At 40.8% G+C, this 27408-nt stretch overlaps 1 protein-coding gene across 4 annotated transcripts in view; it reads left to right on the top strand.

Annotated features, from left to right (window-relative positions):
* The window catches only part of sema5ba (sema domain, seven thrombospondin repeats (type 1 and type 1-like), transmembrane domain (TM) and short cytoplasmic domain, (semaphorin) 5Ba), a 172020-nt gene that overhangs the window by 97530 nt on the left and 47082 nt on the right, over nt 1–27408 (top strand). For all 4 annotated transcript variants that reach the window (XM_071480859.1, XM_071480839.1, XM_071480850.1 and 1 more), the window contains exons 6-9: nt 19173–19235; nt 20063–20161; nt 20283–20496; nt 26234–26519. In XM_071480859.1, the coding sequence (XP_071336960.1) occupies nt 19173–19235; nt 20063–20161; nt 20283–20496; nt 26234–26519 (662 nt within the window). The remainder of the gene's footprint in view (nt 1–19172; nt 19236–20062; nt 20162–20282; nt 20497–26233; nt 26520–27408) is intronic.

Here is a 27408-nt window from a genome sequence, read left to right as displayed (position 1 = left end):
CTGTCAGACTTAAAGACTGCCTCTCGTCTCGTCCCATCCTCACTCACTGAGTCACGGTGATCGACTGAGTAGCATCAGGCCTCAGCGTCTGGACCCAGACTGCGGGTCACCTCTTAGTGACCTTGGCCAACGGCTAACATTACTCTAGTTACTAGAGATTTCCAGGAAAACTGTTGTTTTATCTGTGTGTGAAACTATGAAGTTTATCAATACATTATGTGATATGGGATCGGTACATAGACTCACATACTCAATCCAGTATTTCAGGCAGTATCAGAGGTTTTACTGATAATAGTATTGGAATCGGACTCTAGTCTCTGATTCAACTATCAGTTATGTAACAATGTAGTCACCAAATGAATTGCCGAGCTTTGGTAATATGACTGAAAAGAAGTCAGACAGGGCATTAAACATAAGCAGTCAGGGGATCATCATTGTTAACATCATTACCCATTAGAACTGTCTGTTGTAAACATCCATCACAGTTTACAGTCAGACCTATGGTGCCTACTGTTGTTGTGCACTCACTCTTGGTTTCTTCAGTAAATGAAGTGCTTCAGATAATCTGGCTAAATTGCATCTCTACAACAGAGATGGTGAAACAATAATTAACGGGTTAGTTCCATGTTATCATAAAATAATATTTTTATGTTATTTTATGTTGGAACGTTGATGTCAATAGACCCAATCATGCACAAATGAAAAACACATACAGCATAGAGACGTACCACAAGTTAAAGACATGAAGAAATGCCCCGAACATTTGAGAGACATTTGTGAATAAATTTGCTGTACTTGACACACAAACACACGCACCATCACCCACCCAGCACCCTCACAATGGGACTGCTCAGGAGTCCTACTCAGGCTGAGCTGATCAGATGCTGCTGCGTATTCTTAGAGTTTGGTGTCTCGATCCTCCATCTTCCTTCTCTCTTTTTTTTTAAACTCTTCACCTACTCTCCCTGTCTTTTTTGTGAGATGTAGTGCTGGTATTAGTGCTGGTGGTGGGTCTGATTGCAATCCACCCACATCCTCTGTCCTAGAAGCACCCACAGACAGAGCTCTCTCTCTCTCTCTCTCTCTCTCTCTCTCTCTCACTGATGTGCTGGTCAGCTAGAGCTCCGCCGCAATCAGAACAGCAGGGGGAAGGTGGTGGGTGGTGTGCGTGTGTGTGTGCGCGCGCGGTGGGGGATAAAACAGAGGAGTGGGTGAGTGGTAAAAGTACAGAAAAGCTGGAGTGTTGGATGGGTGGAAGGGGGAAAGGAGAGTTGAGGCTCTGTTTTTGTCATCTGTGTCTGTCCCTGTTTATTTTTCCTCGTGTTGGGATGCAGATCTGCCAGATGTGTTATGAGCAATTCCACTGCTGTCAAGAAACAACATAAAGAAATACCAGCAACTTTTGATCAACAAACTTTTCATGTTTGAGATGGGAATGAATGCCCACCTGTCTCCTTCGCTGTCTAGTTCCTTTGTAGTTTTAGAGTAATAGAAAATAGCAGGAGCAGAGTCCCGTCTAGATGGCTCTGTCTTTCTTCTACATGTTGCAAAGTACTAACAGGAGATAGAATATTGATTTTTCTCCCGCTAACATATTTGTAAAAGACCACAGAGCCACAGAGTTGTACTGAATGTCTTTGGCTGGATTGCTTTTTTTCTGTGTTTTTGTGAGTCACTCTGGTCAGCGTTTCCTTTGTCAGTTTGTGTCAGATGCTCTGTACAGTTCTTCTTTAGTCAGGCGTGCCAGGAAATGTCCTCACACACTGCTGCGTGAAGCCCACTTGTTACATATACACACTCGCATTCACGTAATTACAGAATCTATGATGTATATGCCCTTAAATTCTCTCTCTCTCTCTATAACTGTTTCCAGTTTTTTAACATACACTCAGATGTGAAGTTATCTGACAACGACAAGGCATAAAAGAGAGAGAAAGTGAGAAGAAGGCAAAGAATGCAACTCCTGTGTCACCCACTCAGTCGGCACGGGGTCACAGATGTACTGACCTGACTTTTTACTGAGCTTAAGTATCAGCGTTGACAGAGATGGATGGCATAGGATGGGAGTAAGGAGAGGAGGAAAAGAATAAAAATAGGAAGGAGTTGGACTGCGGGTAGAAATATGCAAGAGTGCAAAGAGTAATAACATAACCTGCTGACTTTTTTGTAGAAATAGAGTTCATGCATTTTGTACTCTGCTCGGGGAACTAAAAGAACAGCATGTTTTGTAAATTGAAACAGAATGGGAAGTGGAAACACAGGTTTAAAGGAATATTCTGCCAATTACCTATGTTTTTAATATCAAACGCTTACCCCCTGCAGACTTGAAAGGAGGATCTGAAAAGTTTGTAGCTAGCTCACAGAGGCCAGCAGCTGCAGTCAGTGGGGAACATCAGCTGAATAGATTCCATCCATCACAAAGCTTCATGGGTAAAAAAGGGATGTTAAAATGTAAGTTGTTCTCAAACCACTCCTGCAGCACAGTCTTCTTTTCAGGCTCTATTCGTGAGCTCAGTAAGTTCCAGACACATGTTTTTACCAAAATGCAGCTACAGTTGCAGCTTTTGTCTGCTGGAGTGTGGTTAGTGGTTTACTGTTGTTGCATGTGACTAAGTTTACTTACAAACAACAGGAAAGATCAGCTAGCAAGCAAATTACTATCTAGTTAACAGTGTGGCAGCCATTAGTCATATATCTTATACTGATGTGTGATGTGATATGTCAACGGCCAAAGTCCAGAGAGATTGTATTTTTTTTATCCTGCACACCTAAGATGTCATTATATAATAAAATACCGTAAAACTTAAACTGGAGGCTGAGTCCCACTGCAATGAGTCCTTTTACTGGCCTGGTGTGGCTGCACGTTGGGCAAATAAACGCGGGTCTCAATTACGCCAGCTTCTTTGGATGTATTGTCCAGTATAGTGAATGACGCTCACGTTCAAAAACCGTGGCAGCAAAGAGAAAGAGGTACGGCATGAAATTTAAACTGTCAGTTGTCAAATTTGCTCATGCAAATAAAGGTTTAAATAACTATGGCAGCCTTCAGTTTTAATCTTTTCTAAGGTAGGCTACTGGTATTTTCATATGGTCTCTCTCTCTCTCTCTCTCTCTCTCTCTCTCTCTCTCTCTTTCTCTGTGCATGGGGTTGGCCTAGATGCACTTTCTCTCAGCTAGATCAAATAAATGATTCATAACATGTTATTAGATAGCCTGTTAATTTTTATGCAAGTAATATTCATACTGGTTTACTGTAGTAATGCTCAAAGAGATTACATTAAAAATGTAATGCAAAGATTAAGCACAGTAAAACTGAATGAGAGGACATATAACAAGAAAAAAAGAAAAGCAAGAAACATCAGAACAAAATAATGAAAAAGTAAATTCATACTAAACAAATAAAATAGAAAGATAAAAGAAAAATAATAATTATTAATAATTTATTAAGAGAAGAACAGATATTGGGAGCTCATTTGAAATAAAGGTCTGGCTAGAAACTGACCTGACATTAAGCAGAGTGTGGACACAAGAGATGTAGATAGTTAAATGTGCAGCAAAAAGCTTTTCAATAACAGCAGCAGGAGCAAATATAAACTGCCCACTTGGTAACGTGTACAAGTGTAGAGGAGTGAAGGCAGGAGACTGGAGGGGGAGGAGACAGGGCTTTGTCTGTCCATCAGATAATCCCTGCATAGATAAGACAGCAACAACATGGAGGTGGAATGTAAACACCATATTACTGTCTGGATTTCCACATATCTGTCTCCATCCATCCACCAGCTTTAACCCACCGCTCCACCATCTCCACTCTTTGTTATTTTCTGTATCGACTCATCCACCAGTGGCCATGTTTCATTCTCTAAATGTACTGAAAGAAAATCGCAAGGCCTGAGCCTGTGACATTGTGTCCTCAGGAGAACATTATATTTGCTCCTGATGTGGAACTGCAGTTGCATTTCTATCAGGTTCCTCCCTCCATTGAGTCTTTTTCTCTGTGTCCGTTCATTATGTTGTGCCAATAGTTTTCCATTGTGTACAACAATCAGGTTGTACATTAATATGCAGACCTTAACTCCAAGCAGTATTGTATGTGCTTATTTCAGTGCTACAGACAATAATAGATGTACATGACGATGGCAAAGCCGCTCATTTATCCAAACCGATGTCTCGTGTCCCTGTAAAACCAGACTGTTGCAGCAGAGGACTGGAAAATGTGCAGGAGTGTCGACCAGTGAAAACTGTTCAGCCTGACTTCTGATTTTTGTCTCTTTAAGCTCCAAAACACACACAGCCTCGCTCTGATCCCGTAGGTGTGCTGCTGTTGAGCTGCAGCGTTCCATGTGGCAGAGCACAGTTGGAGCACGGTTTCCCTCTGATTGGTTTGCCCTTTTTGTAAATGCATGGGGGGTAATGGGGTTGTGGAAAGGGAGGACAGTGTTTTTTTTTTTTAGATTTTCACACTTTCCGAAAATACAGTTCTTGGTTATTCCCTTCCAGAGCTCCCCAATTTCAACAGCCATTATCCCTTGGGGTCTTGTTCTTTTCCAAAGTTTGCTTGATCTCCAGACTTCCTTGAGGTCACTTCTATTTTGCTGTGTCATTATTTTCCAAGTGGCAAGACCTTTCTTTTTGTTTTTTTGTTCATTTTCCTGCTGAGAACACGTCAGAAGTTCTGAGACAGAAGCGGTCCCCTGTGTGTTTGGGTCCTGGGATTTGTCCTTGACGTGTTGTTTGTGTTTGGGGTTGTTTGAGTTCAGCTGTGGTCTCCGGCTCCCACAGCCAGCCAGCTGATGATGAGCAGCCCCCAGGTGGCCATCCTGCTGTGCAACATGATGGTCTGTCTCTCCAGAGCCAAAGACATCTGTACCAGATGCAAGGCTTGGATACAGGCTGACAGTGGCACTCAAGCAAAACAGCCTGTGGTGTTAAACTCTAATCTGTGTTTTTAACTTTCGGGAAAACTTCTCACTTTTCCGAAAAGGAGAGAGCATTTTTTATGTGCAGTCATTCCTTCTTGATATGTTTTATGTATGTAATTATGGACAGTGAAGTTATTCAGAGATATGTTTTGATTAATGCATGTACGCTCATGTGGTTAATGCCACTGGCTCTGTTTACCTAACACATAAAAAACTGCTGTGACGTACTTCACACTTCTTCTATTTGTACATTGCTAACAGTCTGGCATGGCTGGGTGATAATTCAGTATTATTGTATCATTCAATTTTTGATTGAATGTAGGATGATTATTCTCATTAAGATTAATCTGGAAATTATTTTCTTTTCAGTTATTTAGTCTCTGAAATATCAAAACATTTGAAAACTGTCCATCACCGTTTCCTCGAGTCTCAGGTGACAGGTGACGTCTTCAAATGTCAGCATTTGTTGAAAAGTAAAAAATCCTTGTATTGGAGAAATTGGAATGAGAGAATGATCAGAGTTTTTTATTGATATACAACTGAAATTATTAATATACCGTTAAAATAGTCACCAATTATTTTACTGTCAACTGACCAATCGATAAATTGTCAAATCATTTCAGCTATAATGGAGCCATATTGTGATGGTGGTAAGTTTATCATGTTGTTATGTTATTGATTATAATTAACAACTAAATCAGTCATTAAGGTTTAGGTTTTTCACATGTGCAGAGTTTTGTGCGACATATTTGCTACGCTGTGGTATTTTTCTATCATGGAAATTTTTTTTTATATTGTGAAATTAGTTTCAACAACATTCATTCTTCTTGTTTGAAGAAAATTCTGGTTGTTTACAGCCCATCATTCTGAACAGCTATAGCAACATTTTACTCATGAGTTTAAATGTAATAACACTGGTAGATATGTAGTCAGACAGTGCAACAGTTTAACGTCTATTCGTTTATTCTGTGTGAAATATTCAAACCCAGCTCAGTATTTTTAATGACTGCCTCCGTCCATCAAATGCAAATATTCTGAATCACTGTTAATATGACCAGTCTGACTGTCTGTCCCATGATTTCCAGTCACTCAATGCCCAAAAAAATAACTTAAAACAATGAAATGAAATGAAAGTTTGAATTCACACCATAAGTTTGTAAAGATGGACAAACTGGAGAGTCAACTAAAAGAGTAAGATGGATCTCAAAGTTAATGCAGTTATCCATCTACATCACCAAAAAAAGCCTAATGAAATACTGACACCTGACAGTTACAGTAAGTAGTGTTGGGTGAAGCAGGATGCAGATGAGACAGCACGTCACAAAATTCAAATGACAGTTACAGCAGGAGGGAGCAGCTGGTTTGTCTGTTTGCTGTTGCCTGGTCCCAGTGAGCATCATTTCCCTGCGGTGGATCACGGTCAGGAGAACAGAGCCGACCTAAAGAGTCAAGAGGTCAACTGTCACTGTTTGTTCCTTTAAACAGGAAATGCCTTGTGCAAACTCCCTCATCAACACTGGGAACGTCTCACCAGCAGAAAAATAAATGTGTCTGTTATTGTAGGTGTTTTTGTTGGATGCTCACGATTCCTTTGGGACGGGAGGAATCGACATGTGGTTAAGTTGGAGACACGCTGACCTTTTCTCATGCAGGTGGTATTAGTATGAATAATATAGTGTGTCTTCATGATTTCTCATCTACATTATGCATGTCATATATAGCTCCCTTCCTCAGGGTGCTGAAGAGCAGAGTGGATTCATGAGGAAATCCAGGAATCAAAATAAATGAAAGGTCAGAGGACGGACATTAAACCCACCCTCTCAGATGTTCATACCCTTGATTCGCCCATAGTATCAAGCTCCACTCTCTTGCCCTGAGTTTGATGAGTCATAGCTGATTTCATTCACGCTCTTCATTAATTTCTGTGCTGCAATTTGGCCGGAGATTTAATTATTGATGTGGTCTTTGTTAGAATGGAGGGATATTCTGTGAGCCACAGAGCTGAGAGCAAGAAGGGGCCACTTGTCACCCTGTAATGTGCTGCTGCTCGGCCAGCTGGCTTAGAAAGAATAACCACCTATAATGTGTGTGTGCAATGGTACCCATGTGTATATATATACAGATTCATCACTGTTTTTATTTTTTTACAAAGTGATGTTCCCACACCAGAAAGTTGCTGCGTTGGCTGCTGCCAGAGAGAAATGATTTGCTTTGGTGTGGCTTTATTCAGCGGCTGTGGCTCAGGAGGCAGAGCACATTGTCCACTAATCAGAAGATCAGTGGTTCAGTCCCTGGCTCCTCCAGTCTGCATGTTGAAGTGTCCTTAGGTAAGGCACTGAACCTCAAAATTGTCCCCGATGGCTGGTCCGTCAGTGTATGGGTGTGAAGTGTGAACGGGCGAATGTGGCGTGTATTGTAAAGAGCGTTGAGTGGTCTGTAAGACTAGAAAAGTGCTGTATAAGTGAATTTTACCATTTATCATAAAGAAATTTATGCAGACTAGTATACAATACATAAAAACACAGATTTGACAGAGTAGAGTTATGGATTAGAAGCTAACTGATGTATCAGCCAATATTAGTTTATCACCGACTACTGGTGTAATGGTTTGGCATTCATGTCAGCCAGTGAATAAAAACTAACTGCATCATGGAAATCACTGAAAGATTTGTCAAATAGATCTTTATGGAAAATGTTTATGTTTATTGGATATGTTAATTATACTGTGTATGTAGAAGCCCAAACTAGGGACAAGAGTTGAAAATTAGCCATAAACATGTTCTCCATTGAAACTGCATCATCTTTATCAAATAAAATAAAATTCAGTCCAATCCAATACAATGTTACGTGTTTCGCTAAAAATGTGCTGATATATTATTATCAAACTTTTTAAAGCTGTATCAGCCTTATAAATCCAGTACCAGGTTTCGAAAATGGAGACATGGCACAGGATAAAAACACCAAGAGCACAGCGTAACCTTGACTCTAAATATAGTCAAACAGATATTTTCACTCTTGTCCTCTGTGAAAAGATGCACCTGAACACACCAATACATTTTACAGGACGACTGCCCACACACAGCACCTGCATGAGCAGAAATAGCTAATGAGTAGGAAAGACAAATAAAAACCAACATGTTTTAATTCTATTGTGACTTTTTTTTTTTTTAAAGTCTCTCTATATATACACATATAATATATTTGACTATTGTAAACAGAAATGATATAGTGGGACCACAAAAAGAAGATGATGTGGACCCGATCAGCTCTCTCACACTCAATGCCTCCACCCACGACGCCAACTCATCTTGTTAAATTGGCCAAATAGCTGCTGATAAGAGAACCAGCGATGCCGGACAGCCCTTAAAGCCCACAGGCAATGAAAGGTGCCCAGAGATGGAGCCCAAAGAGTCCAGAGAGCTGCTGATTATGCACCAGAGTCTCTCAGTGTAGTCATTATATCTTTTTTGAGGGTTAAACTATAGAGCATTTGTTGGTGTTTACTAAATGGATTATTTAGAAATCAAATTTTGCCCAATTATTTATTATTTTATATTAAAAATAATCAGTGATAAATGTTCCTTTTAATGAAAACTAAAAATGACAAGCTGTAAGTGTACACTAAGTGTATTAATGCAATGTTAGCGTGCACATTCATCCGTACTAGCTGCATCTTTATCTGCACCTGTGTGGGTGCATACAGCACAGCACTTTAGGTGTCTGTGGAAGAGAAGGAATAATCCACTGTACTGGTTGGTTGGTCATGGAGAGACTGTCTGCTTTCACCTGCCACCCTCCCTAATGTGAAATTACAGTGAGTGGGAGGCAGCAGCAGGGTGAGTGGGCAACCACATAGCTACAGACTGTTAGCACACACTGAACCATACAGTGTATTCAACTCAACACTTACATCAGAGGAGAAAACAGCTTCCTGTTCCCAGCTGTGATCGCTTTAATCACTTTTGCTGTACCCACTGTGACTGTGACTGACTGTAAAACAGCTACTTTACATATTGATGCTCTTTAAAAATAATCCCTCATAGAAGCATGTTTCTATATTTCTTCCATATTTCCAAAGGAAGAATCATGTTCAGGAGTTATTAAACATTTCATTATCTTTCTGTGCCTTGTTAAGCTTAAAAGCAGGTCTACTACAAACAGCTCTACAATCCTTTATAAGGCATTTTAGTAATGTATTATAGTTATAAGGTTTGTTATAGTTGGCACTGAGGATAGTAGAACCATGTTAGAATTTTATAACAAAGAAAAGTTGTTTCACTTTGTTTTGGTTATTTCTAGTAGGGCTGTGTATTGCAACTTCAGCACTTTTTCAAGAAAGAACAAACTTTATAGCACAAAGTATCAAAAAATGTCAGATTCTAAAATTACATATGATATACACAATTAGATATTTCTTAATTTAATTGATGAATGTGTTCATTTATACTGTATTTCTGTTTATACTCCTTATTTAGTCTAATTTCACTCATGGGCTAATAGGACATCATTAAACACTGACTTATTATTCCTGAGATGTGTCTTATTTGACTTAATGAAAAAATATTTATGTCAAAACCATGGTTATACTAGAAACAGAAAGGTCAGCTGACCTGTCTCCCTTTCTTCTGTTTCCCTGCCCCCGACATTTTGGTGGTCACCCTCCACCTGTCCACCAGGTGTCCTCGGAGCCTATCACCCACTCACCTGCTGCAGCTCCTCTGCACGCCTGTCCCTCATCACCTCGTTCAGCCCCAGCCCATATTTAGTGGCACGTCCTCACTCCCATTAGCTACATTGTCTATGTTGCGTTTTTGGCCAGCTGATTGTGTCTGTATGTGTCCTACTCTAGTTCCCAAAACCCTGCCTGTGGGTTGCATCTGTATTTAGACCTGTCTGCCTGTCCCTGTCTGTCTCTGTCTGTCTGTCAGCCTGATCATAGACAGTAAGTCCTTTTGATTCTGTCTTCACTGTTGCACATACTTGACAGATGGCTATTGTTAGAAAATATTAGATACTTGTGCCACCAGTACTGCTACCAAAACAAACAATTTTCTTTTTTTACTACTTTTGTTTGATAATTAAACCAAATGTTCCAAACTTCTCGGTGCATCTGTGTTTAGTTTTTCTCCACACAAGCACTTACACACAAACTTTACCTAAAATTAGCTTAGATTTAGATCAATGATATCTGATCAAACATTATTTAAACAAACCAAACAAGAAATCTGTATTCCATGTGAACTTGATGTTTTCAGTGTTTGGATACATTTTGGTATCTGTAGCTGGGTGTTTAACTCAAGGTCTAAGGATGTTGAACACCCAGTGTTGTCAGCACCTCATCATATATTATTATATATTATTAATGGGAAATTGAATATGTTGAACTGAGCTCTGTAATGTAAACCAGGCTGGATACGTGGTGCTGAAGTATTTCTCTAAATGCTGCCTTTCAAGCAAGTCAGGCCAGAAACAATGCAAGTTGTCACGAGCGTCTAAATGAGGTTCATATGACTGAAGGAGTGTGTCAGCTGCTGCTATCTATCTATTTCCCGAAAATGTGAACATTTAATCGGAACTTTTGAAATTGTCCTGTGTGTGTGTGTGTGTGTGTGTGTGCTGAACTATAGACACACACACTCTGAAACACTCCGTCAGACTGCTTCTCTCCAGTGTGGAGACAAAGGTGTAGGTTAGTGACCTCATGCTGCACCACTGACAGAGTGTGGTGCTTGACAGAGAGGTGAGTGAGTGAGTGAGTGAGTGAGTGAGAGAAAGAAAACGATGTGGGTGTGTCCTTAGATTAGACTGAGCTGTTAGACAAAGGTCTTCTCTCATTTGCCTGGTTTTGTGTGTGGCTTTAGAAACCTCTGTGTTTATAGGAGTGAATATATATAGACCCATGTTTGTAGTTATGTGTCTGTTTCTTCACAGTCAGTGAGTTAAAAAGGGAGAGGGTCACGTCAATCCGCAGGATCAGAATCAGGGCCAATGCAAGCTTATTTATTTATTTTTTTCTGGATTAGTGTCAACTCTACGAAGACGATATGTCCCAGTGTCCCATGGCTCTACATTAAAACAAAAAATTGACAGTGTGTGAAAAGTGAGTGAATACATACTGTAGTTCACAAAGTAAATAAGCAGCAGTCAGCAGTTTTAAAAATTAAATCACAGAAAAGAATTCAAGCCGCGCTGTGATGAGATGGTTCATATATGGTTCAGTGGCAATTGGCACGTTCTGTTGATGTAGTTTATAACAGCATTTCTTGTTTTGTTTGTGCTGATGTTGATGACACCTGTCTAAACCTCCCTGCCACAACAGATTCACTCTGATGCTCAGCAGTGGAAGACTGAATTTTCTCTCAAATTTATTGCAGACATTGTTGATGATGCTGCATATTCAGCTTCCAAAAACCACATTCCCTCAAGCTCGACCGTTTTCTCCAATAACAACAGATTTTCAAGAACTTTTCCAAAAGAAACATTTTGTTCAAACTTTTACATCTGGCAGGGTGCTGCACCTCTGACTACAGTTTTTATCAGTGGCTTTGTTCCACCTGTTAGCCAATAGCTTCACCTGCATTATGGGCACGCAGTTTCACCCTCACAGCTTCAAGCTCACACTTCCTGGATGAAGAAAAACATGCGATGTACTGTGCAAAGCATTCGGACTTATACGGAAAATATCAAATATTAACTGAAAATTTTTTTTTTCTTGTCAAAGTCCAGATGCCAGGATGTTGTAGTTTGATGCAAATAATATCAAAAGAACCACAGGAACAATGAAGGTTTGTGACGTAGGTTACTGTGGCAACACCAAAACAACAGTGTAACACTGCCAAGAAGCTGAAGAATCCCACAGCCATAAATATATGTATGTAGTTTTGATTGAGTCAAACCCCCAACAACCACAACTGCCTGAACAACCCCTAAAAAATAACAAAACAATCTTTGCGTTACACTTTCTATGTGCACTGGGAGACTGTGAACAAGCTGTGTAACATTACGTGTGTGCCCCTACAGATGTACCAATAAAACATGTGGCTAACAGAATATTTTACCACCACTTCACAGTGGATTAAGCTCATCTGTTGGTAACTTTCTACAGAGCTCCTGCTCCGTTACCTGCATTTAATTGTTTAGCAGTTCACTTTGCTTTGTATGCTGATAATTGCTGCACACACAATTCTTCCTTCTCATCTGGAACACACTCGAAGATTTATGGTGAAACATCCACCAAATGTACGTGTTTCTCCTTTCATACTCCTTCACTCTTTCACAGAGGTCACTTTCTGTTCATTACTAATTAAACTAATGACTAAGGACACGCCCCACTGATCACTGAAACAGGAAGTAAAGAGAATACAATCTGAGTAAAGAAACAACATGGCAGCAATTTACAGTAAGTGACCACATTTTTAGCTGATAGCAAGACAACATATATAATCCATATTGAAGCTGAACAATTAATTGAAATATTATTGAAATCACAATATGGCCAAATGCAATATCCAAATTGCACGAAATAATACATACATACATACATAATAGTAAACACACCATAAATGAAGCATTATGGTGTTACAGGTACTCCAGCCAGATGTAAAGGAAACTGCTTTTTTGGTACAAGACCAATCAAAAATCACATCACCAGTTTTATATATATTTATTTTTTCACTGAAAATTAAATCATGCCTCATATCGCAATTTGCAATATCTGCCAAAATAATAGCAATATTTTTCAGCCCTAATCCATATCTATTAAGCAAAAATTCATGATGATTTCAAGTTTCCTGTACCTTTAACATCCCAAAAATTCTTTGCCAAAGCAGGACTCAGTACAGACAGAGAGTAAAAGTGTGGGAAGTTGAAGTGGTGGATGTGTGATGAAGATTTTTGGCCTTTGACACCAGTGCAGTTGTTTCAAATTCTAAGCAGCAACCTCCGAGGCTGAGAAATGAAGTCAACACAAAAGTGCCAAACACTGCACTTCTTCGAATTGGCTGCTTGAGGCTGGCTCCAAAAGTGAGTCCATCCCCATAGACTCCCATGTTAAAATGTCCAACTTTACAACAGAAATAAACATATTTGCAGCCTGGTGTCTATAGCAAACTTCCTGACTTCATGACAACTGTACTGGGGTGAATTTCTATATAGCTCCACCTTTAAAGTTCTGCATAGTTGAGGGCGTGCCCCTTTGAGCAGCAAGTGAGCGAGTGTATGCTTGCCACAAAGTGACATGTACTGAAGTCTTGCCTCCACACAACTTCTTTACCCATGTTTGGATTAGCCGGGAGTTAGGTGGAGTCAGGCACTGGCAAGATGGAGATGGTGGAGCAGCTCACCCTAAGATTCAAAACTGCCTTTCAGAAAGCCAAGGGTGACATTACAGAGGCTACACCCATCTTTATTTACAGTGTGTGATCCTATTGCATAACTGTGGTCATCACTGACATCATAATATTGTAAAAATTTGAATAATGTTGGTGTGTGGTTCACAGAACCATCTAATGTCCTATGAGTGTATTAGACAAGAACATGAGGCTGGTTTCCCACCTGTGACCACTGCCAGTGGTGTTCACTCCGGTGTCGCTGCGTTGCTTCTCTGCACCACCTGGGCACCAGTTTGTGCCAAAACTGTCCATATTGTCAAGTTGTGTGTGTATGTGTGTGTATGTATGTGTTGGGTGTAGGTTGGTAACTTAAAATAGCAGATTACGAGTGTGGGACTGGAAATAAGAGGAAGGAATTAGCAGTCTAAAAGTGTGGGATGCTTTGAAGTGAGGACACAGATGATCTCGCTCTCTCTTAGTGAGGTGGTGGTGGGTGAATATGCAGATTCTTTTCTCCCTTGCCTCAGTGGTTGAGTAACATTCAGAGGAAAAGCCCGCAGTGAAGTGTAGCAGGATGAGATGAGGAAGAAGACACGAGGAGCCTCTCAGGTGGTAGTTTACCAGATACTGACGGCATGGAAAACATTTCCCCTACATCTGAATATCTTCTGCTTTTGTGATTGCAAATGACCTGCTTACATGAATAATAAATAAACCTTTTTGCAAGTTTTATTCCCCAGACCATGAAGTCAGAGTAAATATTTCCAGGAAATATTTATTATTTGTTTATCAATGCGCACAGAGTTATAGTTCATCATAGCCAAAGCATGTTAGCAGCTCTTACAGTGTTTAAAGCTGTAATGTATGCTTAACATATTAAGTAATGGCTCAGCTGTTGTTTGGATGTTGAAGTTATTAAGTTCTGTTAAACTTATCGTGCAATGTTTTTTCATATTTTTGCTACTTTTCCAGCCTCGGCTCACACCAGTTAGGCCCAATCCCACTGCACTGGTATACAAATCTATCTTGACTGTAACAAGTGCCAGACAGCGCCTATTCAAACAACCATTACTCCCTTGACACACTTATTTACAATATTCATGAGTTATAATTAGTTGTCACACATGATGTTAGCAGTGTGTCAGTGAGAGGCAGCCTTATCAACACAGCACCACATTTCAGGAATGGCATTTGCAGTCGTCGCTGCTCGCAAGCCCTCTATACTTCATCAGTGTTTCCTGCTCTCCATCTCTTTTTTTTCTACCTCTTTCTCTCTGTTTCTCGTAATAATAGAATTCACTTTCGAGCCCAGTCACCATCTTTCTACCGTAAAAGTGATAAATCCTCTTTCCCGCTACTAATTGTATTTTCTGCTATTTTATTTGCCTATAAAAAATTCATGTTTATTTTTTTCCTTCCTCTTTCCTCCTTTAAGAAAGATGCCATGGGCAAGATCTTCCTATTGTGTCTAAGGAAAACTGAAATTAGGAGAAATGGGTTGTCAGGCTCAGGTTTGGAGGGGAAATGATGGCAGGGAGTGCACATGGTTGTTGGCTTTGCTAATAGATGGAAATGTACTCTAACATGCATCTGTGGCTACGGGCACAAATAATAAACAGGCTCTGTGGCCTTGGGCCATATTCAAACATGAAAAGTGGCTGTAACTCTTCTCAGGGAGGAAGCTGACTCTTTAATTGTCTGGTAATTTGTGCATAGGAGACAGTGATTTCAATTTCCTGTTTCTTCTGTTATTTATGTTTGATTAATGTCCATAAAATCTATACATTTGATACTGATATTTTTACAGACTGTTGTTACAACAGTACAACAGTATTGATTATTTGTTCAGATGCTGAAAACGTCAACCTGTGTTGATGTCGACCTGACAAGGACCTCGAGAGGCAGTTTGACTTTGCTATAGTGCCAGAAAACCTCTTACCCCTCTTCACCACTGCTCCGTCAAACTACTGTCTTTGTTCAAACACTTCGAAACATTTCCAAAATGACAAAATTGCTTGATGAGGACTCACAGGTGCAGAAGCTGTTTTGGCAAAAAAAACACACAAAAAAACAAAAAAAAAAACACAAAAAACAAACAAAAAAAACCTAACACCTGCCATGTAAAGATAGTGTGTGAAAAAAGCTGAGGTTGAGCTGCATGAGCGGCTCCACTTATGTGTCCAGCAGACATTTGCACACTGGCTAAATTGGCTCTGGATCATCTCAAGCAGTGCTGGAGGAAGTGGATGTCCACACACACATCCACACACATGTGGATGTGGATCAAGGGTTGAGGTCAACAAAGTGTGTGACTGTTACGTTTGTTTCACATTTCCTACCAACAATCAGTACTGGTTTCCTTTAATCATGAACACAGTCTTTCCTACCCTCAAACAAATAGTTTGACATTTTGGCAAATACTTTTTTAAAGTGTTTCATTTTTTTGTCTTTTTTCATTTTATAGCTTCATTTAGTTCCATATTTCATAAGTCAAAGTCAGCAGACATCTGACTGTGCTGAGCTGCTCTTCTGCATTACACATGAATAATTAGACAGCAAATATGACGTTCAATATTAAGGTGGAATAAGTGAAAACAGTATTTCCCCCCTTAATCTATTAGCTTTCTTTATGTTTGATTTGTTGAGAAGATTTTTAGTGCTAAATAAACACAGCATGCTGCCCACACATTATGCAGCTCTTATTCATTCTGTTGATGGCAGTCAGGCCATTCAGGGTTTGGTACAGAGGGAAGGTATTTGAGGGAGAGGATGTTGAGGCAGAATTGGTATTCTCACAGGCTCTGTGTGAGTGTGGCTTTGTTCCAAAGTGGTGTGAAGAAGAAGAAGAAGAGATGGACAGGGAGGGGGGAGGGGAAGGGGGGGCACTTTCTGGTGAAGGTCAGCGGGTTAAGCCGATGGGGATCCTTGGAGATGGGGCCCTGCCGAAAAGATGGTAATGCCCCAAGCCATGATTCATCGCAAAGGCATCCATCACTGTGTGTGTGTGTGTGTGTGTGTGTGTGTTTACAATGACGTCAGCCCCCAGGCTGTCAGGGGCTGATGGGCAGGAGCCGTGGAAGAGCAGTGTTTTCATTTCAACAGGCAAAGTGATGGACTGCCGCAGAGGGGGCGGGGCTGCTCCCTGAATGGCAGGTGCCACAGTGTTCACTGCGCTCCTGGGAAGTGGATTTGAAGTTGCTGTTGACCGTCTGTGTACTGTTTGGCGGCAGCATGAGCTGCGTGACTAGACAGTCGAGCTCCTGCAGAGCACATTAACTACTTTCAGTTTTTTTATTTTTTTATTTCTTCAACTACTTTGTGTTCAGTGTCTGAAGCTCAAGTTTCATTTTAATTACAGTTTACTTTATATAGCTTTCCCCTGCTGCTGTCTCTCTCTCCAGGGCAGTGTGAAGCAGGTTAATTGAAGGGAGCTGCTGTGGGAGACAGGGAGATGAGCTGTAACTATCAATATGGGCCAGAGCCCACTTACTGGTTCTCTACCAGCTGCAGCAGCTAAACATAGCTTTATAACACTAATGAATCTGTCTCAGGCTCCACCTCTAGCCTGTGCTTACATATGGTCGTAAAGTGCAGAAATTTTTATGTGAAGTTTAGCCTGGTTGAAGCTGCTCTAAACAATATTTTTACATGAATAATGGATCAAATGACTAAGTGTAATGTGTTGTTCGAAGTGACAAACTCACAGAATTATCACTGGTTTGTGCAGCTTCATGCACCTCTGTGGAGTGTTTCAGCATCTGTCAGTGTTTTTAGAGCTTTACTGTTCTGCATCACTCTCACTACTCTCATTAACCAAACAAAGTTAGCAACCACCTTATAAACAGCTAGAAAACCAGGTATTTTCTGAAGGAGTCAGTAGAGACAAACACATCAGAGCTAATGCTGGATTTACACTCGCATGTATATTAATGAAAATAAAATAAACAATATAATTATTTATAATGGTAAAATGTCAGTGTTGTGGTTACAGACTGTCTATTCAAATCAATTCATGCAGATTTACAGAAGAACACACAGTCCTGACATTTAATTACCATTAATTCTCCTTTTAGCTCATATTTGGTCTTCACCATCTCCTGAGAAAAATATCAGGCTCTAGCTGGTTCTAGCTGCTAAATGTTTCACTTTCCTTACCAGGTAGTTGCTAGCTTCGTCTTCAGCAGTGTTTGTTCATTAGTGGAGCGTTAAGTTGCATCTCAGACAATCAAACATGGCATCAGAAATGTGGAAGAATTACTTGTTTTGCAGAGTTTTGGCACCGCAAACAGTTCTGGCAGTGCAATCATTCAAAAAACAATCACACAGCCATTTATTTTCTATGAATATAAGCTTAGTCCAGAAGCATTAAAAGAAATCCAAACACAACGTGCAGATGTTTGACTAGCTCATTAGGCTGTGGATGGATGGTACAGTCTGGTGTTTTCACTCGTTAGCATGAATTTATGCAGAGGCTAATCATCCTAAATCATAAACTTCTCCTCTTCCTGCGAGCCTAGTTGAAATACTCCATGACCTGTGAAATAGAAGATTTTTACACTCAGTGCATTTGAACTCACCATATTGTCTCCAAAAAGACTTCAGTTCTCTGAAGTTCTCATTAAATGTGCTTATAAAATTTTATTTCCTTTTAAATTCCTAAAGAGCTACATTCTCTGCATGGAGGATCTAAAAAAAAAGTGATTAACTCAAAACCATATTTTCCCGGCAGAATCCCTCACTGAGTCTTGGGGCTATACAGCTTTTAGTCCCTTCCGCTGAGCTTTAATTAGAACAAAATGAGGATCCAAAAAGCATGAGTGTTGTCACCGCAGGACAAATTCACACCTAAAAAACCCCAAATTATCCAAGACTGCATATAGGTGTTTAAGATGAGCTGCATGGCGGATCAGATTTAGCATTTTCTTACTCTACAGTTTAAAGTTTGTTTGATTCCTCCTTTTGGCTCCTGGAATACTGACCCACTTTAGAGCTGGTTGGCCTCAGTTGGCAGGCTTCGCTGAGTGTGGGTCACAACTTTGTCCCACTGGCCCATTGTCCTGGGAGGGCAGTTGTCTGCTGTGGCTAGTCTTGTGCATGACAATGATATCTTGTGGAGAGCAGCATATTGTAATAAAGACAAACAACAGAAGGATGTAGAATTTGATAGATTGATGTTGTAGATTTGAAGTTTTAGATATTGAGGCAACCTTCCTATTGGGCAATGAGATCAGAGAAGAGGAGGAGATGATGGTAAAGGAGGAGAGGATAGTAAAATGAGGCTAGTGACACATGGGGGTGGGGGTGAGGGGGTCCCCTGGCACCTTGCACATATACAGTTTGTGCCAAGAGAGGGACATCTCTCAATCCTCTGAACAAGAGCCAGTGCGTCTCTGTTGGCCAAGCAGCATGTGTATGCACATGCATTAGTGTATTTGGAGTGCAGTTGTGCAGTGCTGCCGCCTGCATCCATAATAAAGCCTAATGATAAAACCCTTAACAGGAATATAATTGGGTGGTTCGGGGGGGGGGGGGTTGGTTGGTTGGCGGGGGTGGGGGGTGGGGTGCAATGGAGCAGAGGCAAGTGCTGCAAACTTTCAGAGAGAGAGAGAGAGAGGATGACAGAAGAAGAAGATGGAGAGAAAGCCATTTACATGCTAATACTGCCCTTAGCCCTTCAACCGCCTCGTTGGGTACCTTGCCCGCTACCCTCGAATAAGCTCTTGGCTGGCGAGCCGGTCGCCATGTTTACACAATAAACAAACAGCAATGAGGTTAAAGTCTTTTCATGCATCTTTTTGTGCATGCCTACAGTATTAGCAACAGTCAGTTGTTGCGTAACTGTTTTGTGGTGTCTGAAGGACTCAGCTGACTGCTTTTCGGCCTCTTTGTCATCCCTGGACTTTTTCTTGTTTTTGTTTCCTAGGCAACAGAATGGGCACCGGACGAGGAAACCAGGAGGTCTTGTCAGAGCAAAGGCAAAACAGAGGTAACCTCGATCCCGCCCCCAATTACAACACTTGATGTCAGCGCAGCCTGGCTTACAGAGAGGCCATCTTGATATCTTCTGGCTGTTGTGGCGAGGTCCTTATGGGCCTCATGGGAGGGCTCTGTACAGAATAGCTATTTCAGACCCTTCAATCAAGAGTTGTTTTTCTAGCAGAGAAGAGAGAGGGCAAAGGGAAGGGAGAGAAAATGGGCGAGAGCCCGGGGTAAGATAGTGAGATACACAGAAGCACTTCCTTTCAAATATGTCTGATAACCAATGTAGTGATCAGCTGTCTTACTTCGATCATTTTGGGACAACAGTTTGCAAGGTGAGTTTTGTTTCCCTCTGTGCCTTTAAAGTGAAAGGCTGATATCACTCACACAAAACAGACAATCAATCTTCTTTGAAACCTGTGTCCCTGCAATTACCTCATTTGTTCCTCACAAACAAAGCAGCACCATTTACAAAAAAAATGATACGTACATAAAATGTTTTATTACCAGTAAATCTATTTCACACCTTTTGTTCAAACAAATTACATTTTTTTTTTGACATACATACTTAACTTATTGTGGAGCTTCTGTCAATGTCACAAATTGGCTTCCATTCAGTTGCAAACAAGCATTCATATTTTTGAACAATGAAATCACAAGAGTAAAAGCTGCACACACTGGATTGCTCTGCTTTTGGTAGCACGCAAGTCTGGTACCAGAACACTTGGTCCATTGTTCTTCTCAGTGAAACGTCAAAGGGTATTTAGTGAACCACCTCAGCCTGTTACTACTGTAGCTGTTTGAAAGCTCTCCTCTTCACCCACTTCTTTACAGATTGAATGTCAGAACTACATCAGAGTCCTGCTGGTGAACAAGACCGAGGTCATGACCTGTGGAACCAATGCATTCCAGCCACTCTGTATTACCCGAGAGGTACAAATAAGTGTGTGTTAGTGTGTGTGATCTTTGTAGAAATTCAGCAGAAACACTGCAGAGTTGCTCTGTTGCTTTTGCTTGCAGCTTTTTCTTACTCTTGTCTTTTCATCTCTCGCAGGTGGGCAACATGAGCAGCGTGCTGGAGCGGGTCAATGGCGTGGCCCGCTGCCCATATGATCCTCGCCACAACTCCACAGCAGTGGTGACTGAGAGCGGAGAGCTGTATGCCGCCACCGTTATTGACTTCTCCGGCCGTGACCCTGTCATATACCGCAGCCTGGGGGGCATGCCACCGCTTCGGACTGCCCAGTACAACTCCAAATGGCTCAACGGTACAGTAACGCAACAGGAACAACCATATATGATGTTCTGTGGCTCACACTGAAAAGTTCATTTCAGTATTATTTATTTTAGCTTTTTTTTTCCTGTGCTGCAGCTTCATTACCAATTAATGTTGATTATTTTTTCAATTAACTGGATAATCATTTGATTTATATTTAATGTCACAAATTTGTGGAGAACAGCATCACTCATTCCCAGAGCCCAAGCTTGTGCTCTCAAACTGCTCCTTGTTTTCAACCAACCAATGATATAAACAGAGAAAAGCAGCTAATCCTCACACTGAAGAGGCTTGAAACAACCATTGCTTTTCAATTTTGCTCCATGAATAACTTAAATTAATAACACTTAATTGCTTTTTTAAGATAGTTGATTAAAATTCATTGATTGATTCAAGTTCATTTTAGAGCACTTAAAGCACAACGTTCTGTGAAATGAGCAGAATGAAATGGCCCAGAGTTTGACCTACAATGTGTGTCTTACAACAGTGTTTTCATATCAGACGTGAGACATGTAATCTAGTAGTATTAGTAATCTGATCGGGTCTAAACTCTTGTTGGATTATTAAATGGTCCACACAAGGTTAAATCACAGGGTAAAGAGAATCTCTGAACATTCCTCCTGTTACTTTAAACATTTTCCTGCCAGGAGCAACGTTTCTGTCTGCACTTTTGCTTCTAATACAATTGGCTCTCTTGTTACAGCCATGATAGATCAACCCGACAGGGGTGTTTTTCAAAGGATTACAAAGACTGTTTGGATTTGAAATTGTGTATGGAGGACACAGTACAGGCTAGGCATAGGAACTGGCAGGATTTATGGAATGGCGGAGAGCATGAAATACTGTCAATCCTGATGGTGTCGGTGTCAATAATCTCCCTGCTGCTGACGCGGTGCCTTTTCCTCTGACCACGCTGCAGCACAAATCCATTCACACACATCCTGACTCCAGCAGAAATGCAGATGGACGGTTCACTGGAAGAGGCTGCCATTGACATCCTTTGATATGCAGAACAGCTTAGATTATTGGATTCACTGAGGTTTATACAATGGTGAAATAGGAGGAGTTATTTTAAGCAACTGGATAGATTCATTCTCTGCATCACAGACAATGTTAAGTGACAAGTTGGATGGACGTGAAACTCTCAACAAAAAAGATGAACAACAAAGTCAGAGGGTGTGGGGGACCTTAATACTGAGAGCTCAAACCGTAACTGTCAAATTCGAACCTCAAACATGACCCACGGCCATATCTTTGCTTTATTCCATCCATTGTTTGCTGAGTTTCTCAGGCTAATGCAACACATTGGCTACACCCTATCCCTTCTCCTACTGGGAATTGGTATCTACTTTCAACACATGGCATGCATGAAGTAGCACAGTCGGAGAAAGAGAGAGAAAAAAGTTCCCAATAAATAACATTTGAAAATAATCAAAGTAACCAGGGCTGCAGTCCACAGTCAAAAGATACTGAAAAAAAAAGATATGAAACAGAAATAAGCAGCAAATCCTGACATCTGAGAAACTAGAACCAGTGAATGCTTGACATTTTCTACTTGATAAAAGACGTAATCAATTAATGCACCACAAGAGTTGTTGATTCATTTTCTGTCATGTGACTAATGCATAATCATCGGCACTAAATGTAACAAACGAATACCCACATATTTCAGGTGCAGCTGTATTATGATAAGAAGTAGATGCAAAAGAGCTGGACTGCAGAGAATCGGCCAGAATAAAGGAGAGACAAGTGGAGTGAAATAAGGAAGGCAAGAACGAATGCAAGTGAAGTTGGAAGGAGGGAGAGTGTGATGGTGTGTGTATGTGTGTGTGGCGGTGAGAGAGGAGGGGGTGAGCGTCATGGGGCAGGGAAGAAGATGAGGATGAGAGGGAGGCAGAGAAGATAGACTGAAGAGTCAGTGAGCGACATAATTATTCCTCACGGCAAGGAGAGGGTGAAATTACAGCACACAGCATGCTTCACACCAGGCGGCGACTCTGTCTGTGTGCGAATGTGTGAGTGTGTGTGTGCTTGTGTATATATATGAATTTAGACTGTATGCATGCTGTATTTGCAACCATGTGTGTCCAGGCTGTGTGTGTGTGTGTGTGAGAGAGTATGTGGGATGGGAAAAGATGAGTAGCTAAGTAGATCATGTCCTCATCTGCATAATCACAGCTGGCCGCACACACAGTCAAGCACACATGTTGCACTCCACTCTCGCTACGTACACACACACTCATGCCATCACAGACAAAGCCTGCTTTCCTTCATGGCTGATTCTGTGAGGGTGATGGAGTTGTGCTCCCGATGGATTTGAGGGGGTGTGAATGAAAATCTCATTTCCAGCTCTAAGCCTCTACAGCTCCAGAGAACCAAAGGCAGGGAGGGGGGTCCTGGATCTAATCAATCTGTTCGCTTATTGGATTGGTAGCCCGCCAGGTGCTGACCAACTGTTTCCCGTCATGCACCTGAATGACATGAATCTCAATTCAGATTTGTGTTGTTTGCTCTCAGTCTTCTCTCAGCTTTGTTTTGGCACATGTAATCACAAAAATAAAATGAAAGAGATTTCTTCATCCCCATATATAACCATGTTTATAAGCACATACAAACATGTGACATTTAAACCTCAAAATTCAAATTCAAGTTTTTATAAATATAATTCTTATTAGCTTAATACTGAGTTATTTAAAGGTAAATTAAAATAAGACAAACACAACAAGGTACAGGTTATGGAAAACCATCCAGAGTTTTTCTTATGCTGGGTAGACGTCCCACAGTTATGGTTGTTTCACTGTTTCCGCTAGCTGGGAACACAGAAGCACAGTGGCAAAGCAAAGTCTGCCTCTGCAAAGTTCCCACTTCATGCCATAAATCAAACCTTAATTTTTGCATGAAATTTTGTGCCCAGACAGAATTGCATAGTGAAAGGGAGGCTTATAGGAAACCAATCCACTTTAAATAGCCCAGCTCTTTATGCTGTATGTCTGATCTAAAGCATCATGTGATGTTAGTGATGTAGGCTTCACTCCTCCAGCACCCAACCAGCCTGCCAGATTGAACAATCTGTTTACCTCTCAGTGGGGGGCTGGAAAAACTCTGCTCATCAAATTTGCACCCACACAGCTTCAGTCATATTATGCAGAATCTGTCAGCTCCACCTGCCCTTTGGCTGACACACGTACAGTATGCATAAACACAGGTATGTAAACACGGAAATACTCTTGGGTGCATATGCATAACAGCTCAGGTGTGCTGTATACAACACAAATCACACACACACACACACACACACACACACTTCTTACATTTCATAGCTGAGAGATGCATAAACACAATCAGCTCCTTAACATGGCCTGTATCTGTAGGGAAAGCAGCAGTCATGCATTGTTATGGTTGTCTCTTCAGCCTCAGTTGCAGTAATTACCAGTGACCCAACAAACATGACACCTCTCGCTTGTTCATCTGCATGCTCATCAGGAACAATTAACTGACAGGAGATGTGCTGTACATTACAGTGATCTCAGTTTAACAAGTTGTTTTTTTATCACAGATATAAACATTAAATGATAGCCTACCCCCAGGTCACATGATGTAGTAATGGTGGTAATGATAATAATGGACCTTCTGCAGTTGTTGTTTAATGACATTTTTGTGTGTTAAAACTTTTATCTAAAAAGCAAACTGATGCTGGACTGATAAGGATGTCCACTTCATCTGATGTAAACTGAAAAAGTCCTTCAGATCACCTGCTAAATTAGCCACCGCTGCCTTCCTGCTTCTTCAACATGCTCGCTCCTCACATCAGCAGTGACATCTTCTGCACCCGCCTTCCTTTGATATAAATTGATTAGTTTCAAAAAGTTTGAATCGCGCCCTCAGCTATTCTCTTTGTTGAAAATGCCTTTTCACACCACGAGTGCCTTCACCTGTGGTTGGTCCAGACCAGTGGCTGTTGTTGGGATGCAGTGAGAGAGCTGCTGCAGCCATGTTTGTCTCTTCCTGCTCTGTTTCAAAATCTGATTCTCTTATAAAAAGCCTCACACGCCCCTGAGGCACATCCCATCATGGCTGCTAACAAGTCATTTCCACTGTATGTGTGTGTGTGTGTGTGTGTGTGTGTGTAAGTCTTTGTCTGTGACATTGTTTTCAACATCAGCATCCCACTTATGTCCTATGTATGTGTGTGCATGCATCTGTGAAAATTAAGGCTTATTCCTCCATTTGCCTCTGTGTGAGTGTGGGTGTGTGTGTGTGAGTGTGTGATACCACTTATGATAGATGCGTCCCAGAGGAAACGTGAAGTGACAGAAGCAGAGGAGCTTTTTTTTTGTTTCATCATTCCTGCACATGAATAGCATTTGTCTGACAGAGGAGAACACAGCAGTAGAAAACAGAACTTCAGTGTGATGAAGCCAGAGTCAGCTCAGCATCAAAACAGCAACAACAATTCTGTTTTGATTTCTTTTTTTAGACAGTTCAGCTTCAAACTATGACTTAAAAATCAGCAATGTTACAAGAAGGCAGTTATTCTGTCACGAAAAACAAGTGGGATTTGAGAAAGAGTGACAATTTCTGATGTTTTGTTAAGTGTCTTATTATTTGAAATATAATTCTGTCCTTAAATTCGATATGTCAGGTTAATAGCCACAAATTAAATGTCTTTCTCAAGAACTTTTCAACAGACATTTTCTAACATCTAGACCACCTTCAGTTTTTTATCGATGGCTGTTATGTTTGGAATTTTTTTAAATTAATGTATTTAATTTTTTCCCCATTTTTTTTGCAGATGTAAATGTTACTACATTTGACATCTATGGTTTTTCTTGGACAGCGCTGCTGTATAGCCAGCTATATTCTGGTATTAAAGGTTTACATCACCCAAATTACACAAACCCTGGTTACGTCCTATCACGTTGATTATTAACTGGGAACTATGACCAAGAGTAACCAGGACACTGTTTCTGCTGCATCTGAGTTTTTCAAATCTCGTTTTCTATTCTACTCACAGATTGTACCAGCCCCCTGCCATCAGCTTCAAGTATTTTAAAATGTGTTCATATAACACCAAAAATGTCTGCAAAATTAGATACTATAAAAGGTAAGAGGGGAAATGATATTTGAGGACTTTGGGTGAATTAATCCTTTAAGCCGTTACAAAGACTTTTATGTGAAACCACCAAAAATATTGTGGATTTAAGACTAATATTACAAGTTCAAACTCCTGTTCCCTCCACGCTCACAGCAGTGAATTAGTATTCTGTGATGAGTCATGTTTACAAAGGATGACAGTAACGTCCCAATCACACCATTATTCAGTCTGCTTTACCTGATAACCCACCAAGCAGGAAGGGCCATGAATCATTCGTGGTGTCACCCAGGGCAATAAAAGCAGCACAGGCATCCAGTTAAACAGACATAGCTCCATGGATTTACCATCAAAACATCAGATGGATTTATTAGTAACCATTTTTTATCTTCTCCTCTCCTCCTTCTCCCTCTGCACCTTCTCTCATTTACACATTTGACATTGAGGCTCTTTTCCAGACCATCTTAAACAGCAGCACAACAGCAGAGTTCTGAAGTTTTTATTGCAATCAATAATAAGGAGTACAGGGGTCAAAGCAACACCATCTAGTAGATAAATGCTGCAACTATTTCTTTTTCCCTGGAGCCATCATGTAATGATCCTCCCGCCTTGTTCTCCTCCTTCTTCCTCCTGGCAGAGCCCCACTTCATCTCAGCGTACGACATCGGCCTCTTCACCTTCTTCTTCCTGAGGGAGAACGCAGTGGAGCACGACTGTGGCAAGACAGTCTATTCCCGCGTAGCGCGAGTCTGCAAGAACGACATCGGCGGGCGGTTTCTCCTGGAGGACACCTGGACCACGTTCATGAAGGCGAGGCTCAACTGCTCCCGCTCCGGGGAGATCCCCTTCTACTACAATGAGCTGCAGAGCACCTTCTACCTGCCGGAGCAAGACCTCATCTACGGCATCTTCACGACCAATGTGTGAGTGAATGCAGATGGACATTTATTGCTGTTTACACATGCTTTTTGTTAACCCATAAGGCTTCTAATGTACAGAAACAAATTATGGCTTCTCATTTGGTCTGTTTAAACACAATCATTCAAGTCATCAAACGCAGTTTTTTCAGTTAATTAAATAAGCTAACCTTTTTATATGAACATGAATGAAAAGTTGTTTTAGAGATACTTTGTTAGGATTTAAACATTTAAAGGAGCTATTTGTAAGTTTTGCTATTGCTACAGAGCCAGCGTTAGCATTATCACATGCTTACTCACCAGTCTAGAAGAAACGTTGCGAGTTCAGCATCAAATTTCATCCCTTTACTCACCAAGAGCTGTCTCTGGCAGTGGAAATCAACGCCAATGTTATGTCTTGTCTCTGTCACGTCTTTTCTTCTACTGAAGTTAGCATGCTAACCAACTAGCCCCGGCCTGTCTTGTCACTTTCTGATAGCGACTCATTGTAGCCTCCAATCTGCCCAGAGGCTATAGCACTGCTCAGATGACATATTATAACCTCTTGTCTAGACCACGTTTGGCAGCAGAGAAAACTTACAAGAAGCCAATTTAAGGATTATTTACAGACATATTTTTTTCTCTTTATCCCACTCTTCTCCCAGGACACCATACCATTCTCACCATAAAGTATGATTTCAAACGCAGACCTGCAAATATTTAATCAAAATGACATTTATTCTAATTGTATTCTTTTATATATGTTATACAATTAAAGGGAGCACATGAGCTTCTTACTGCAGAGGAACATATATTGCATACAGACATTTTTGCATGTTGTTGTCATGTTTGCACAGGAGCATTGGTGTTATATTTAGTTGTGTACCATCAGGGCTGCTCTCCACACCATGCTCCA

Source organism: Trachinotus anak, unplaced genomic scaffold, assembly GCF_046630095.1.
Source record: "Trachinotus anak isolate AG129_WGS33_773 ecotype Australia unplaced genomic scaffold, CSIRO_AGI_Tana_v1 ptg000001l, whole genome shotgun sequence".
NCBI lineage: Eukaryota > Metazoa > Chordata > Actinopteri > Carangiformes > Carangidae > Trachinotus > Trachinotus anak.
This window is presented reverse-complemented; position numbering and strand designations above follow the sequence as displayed.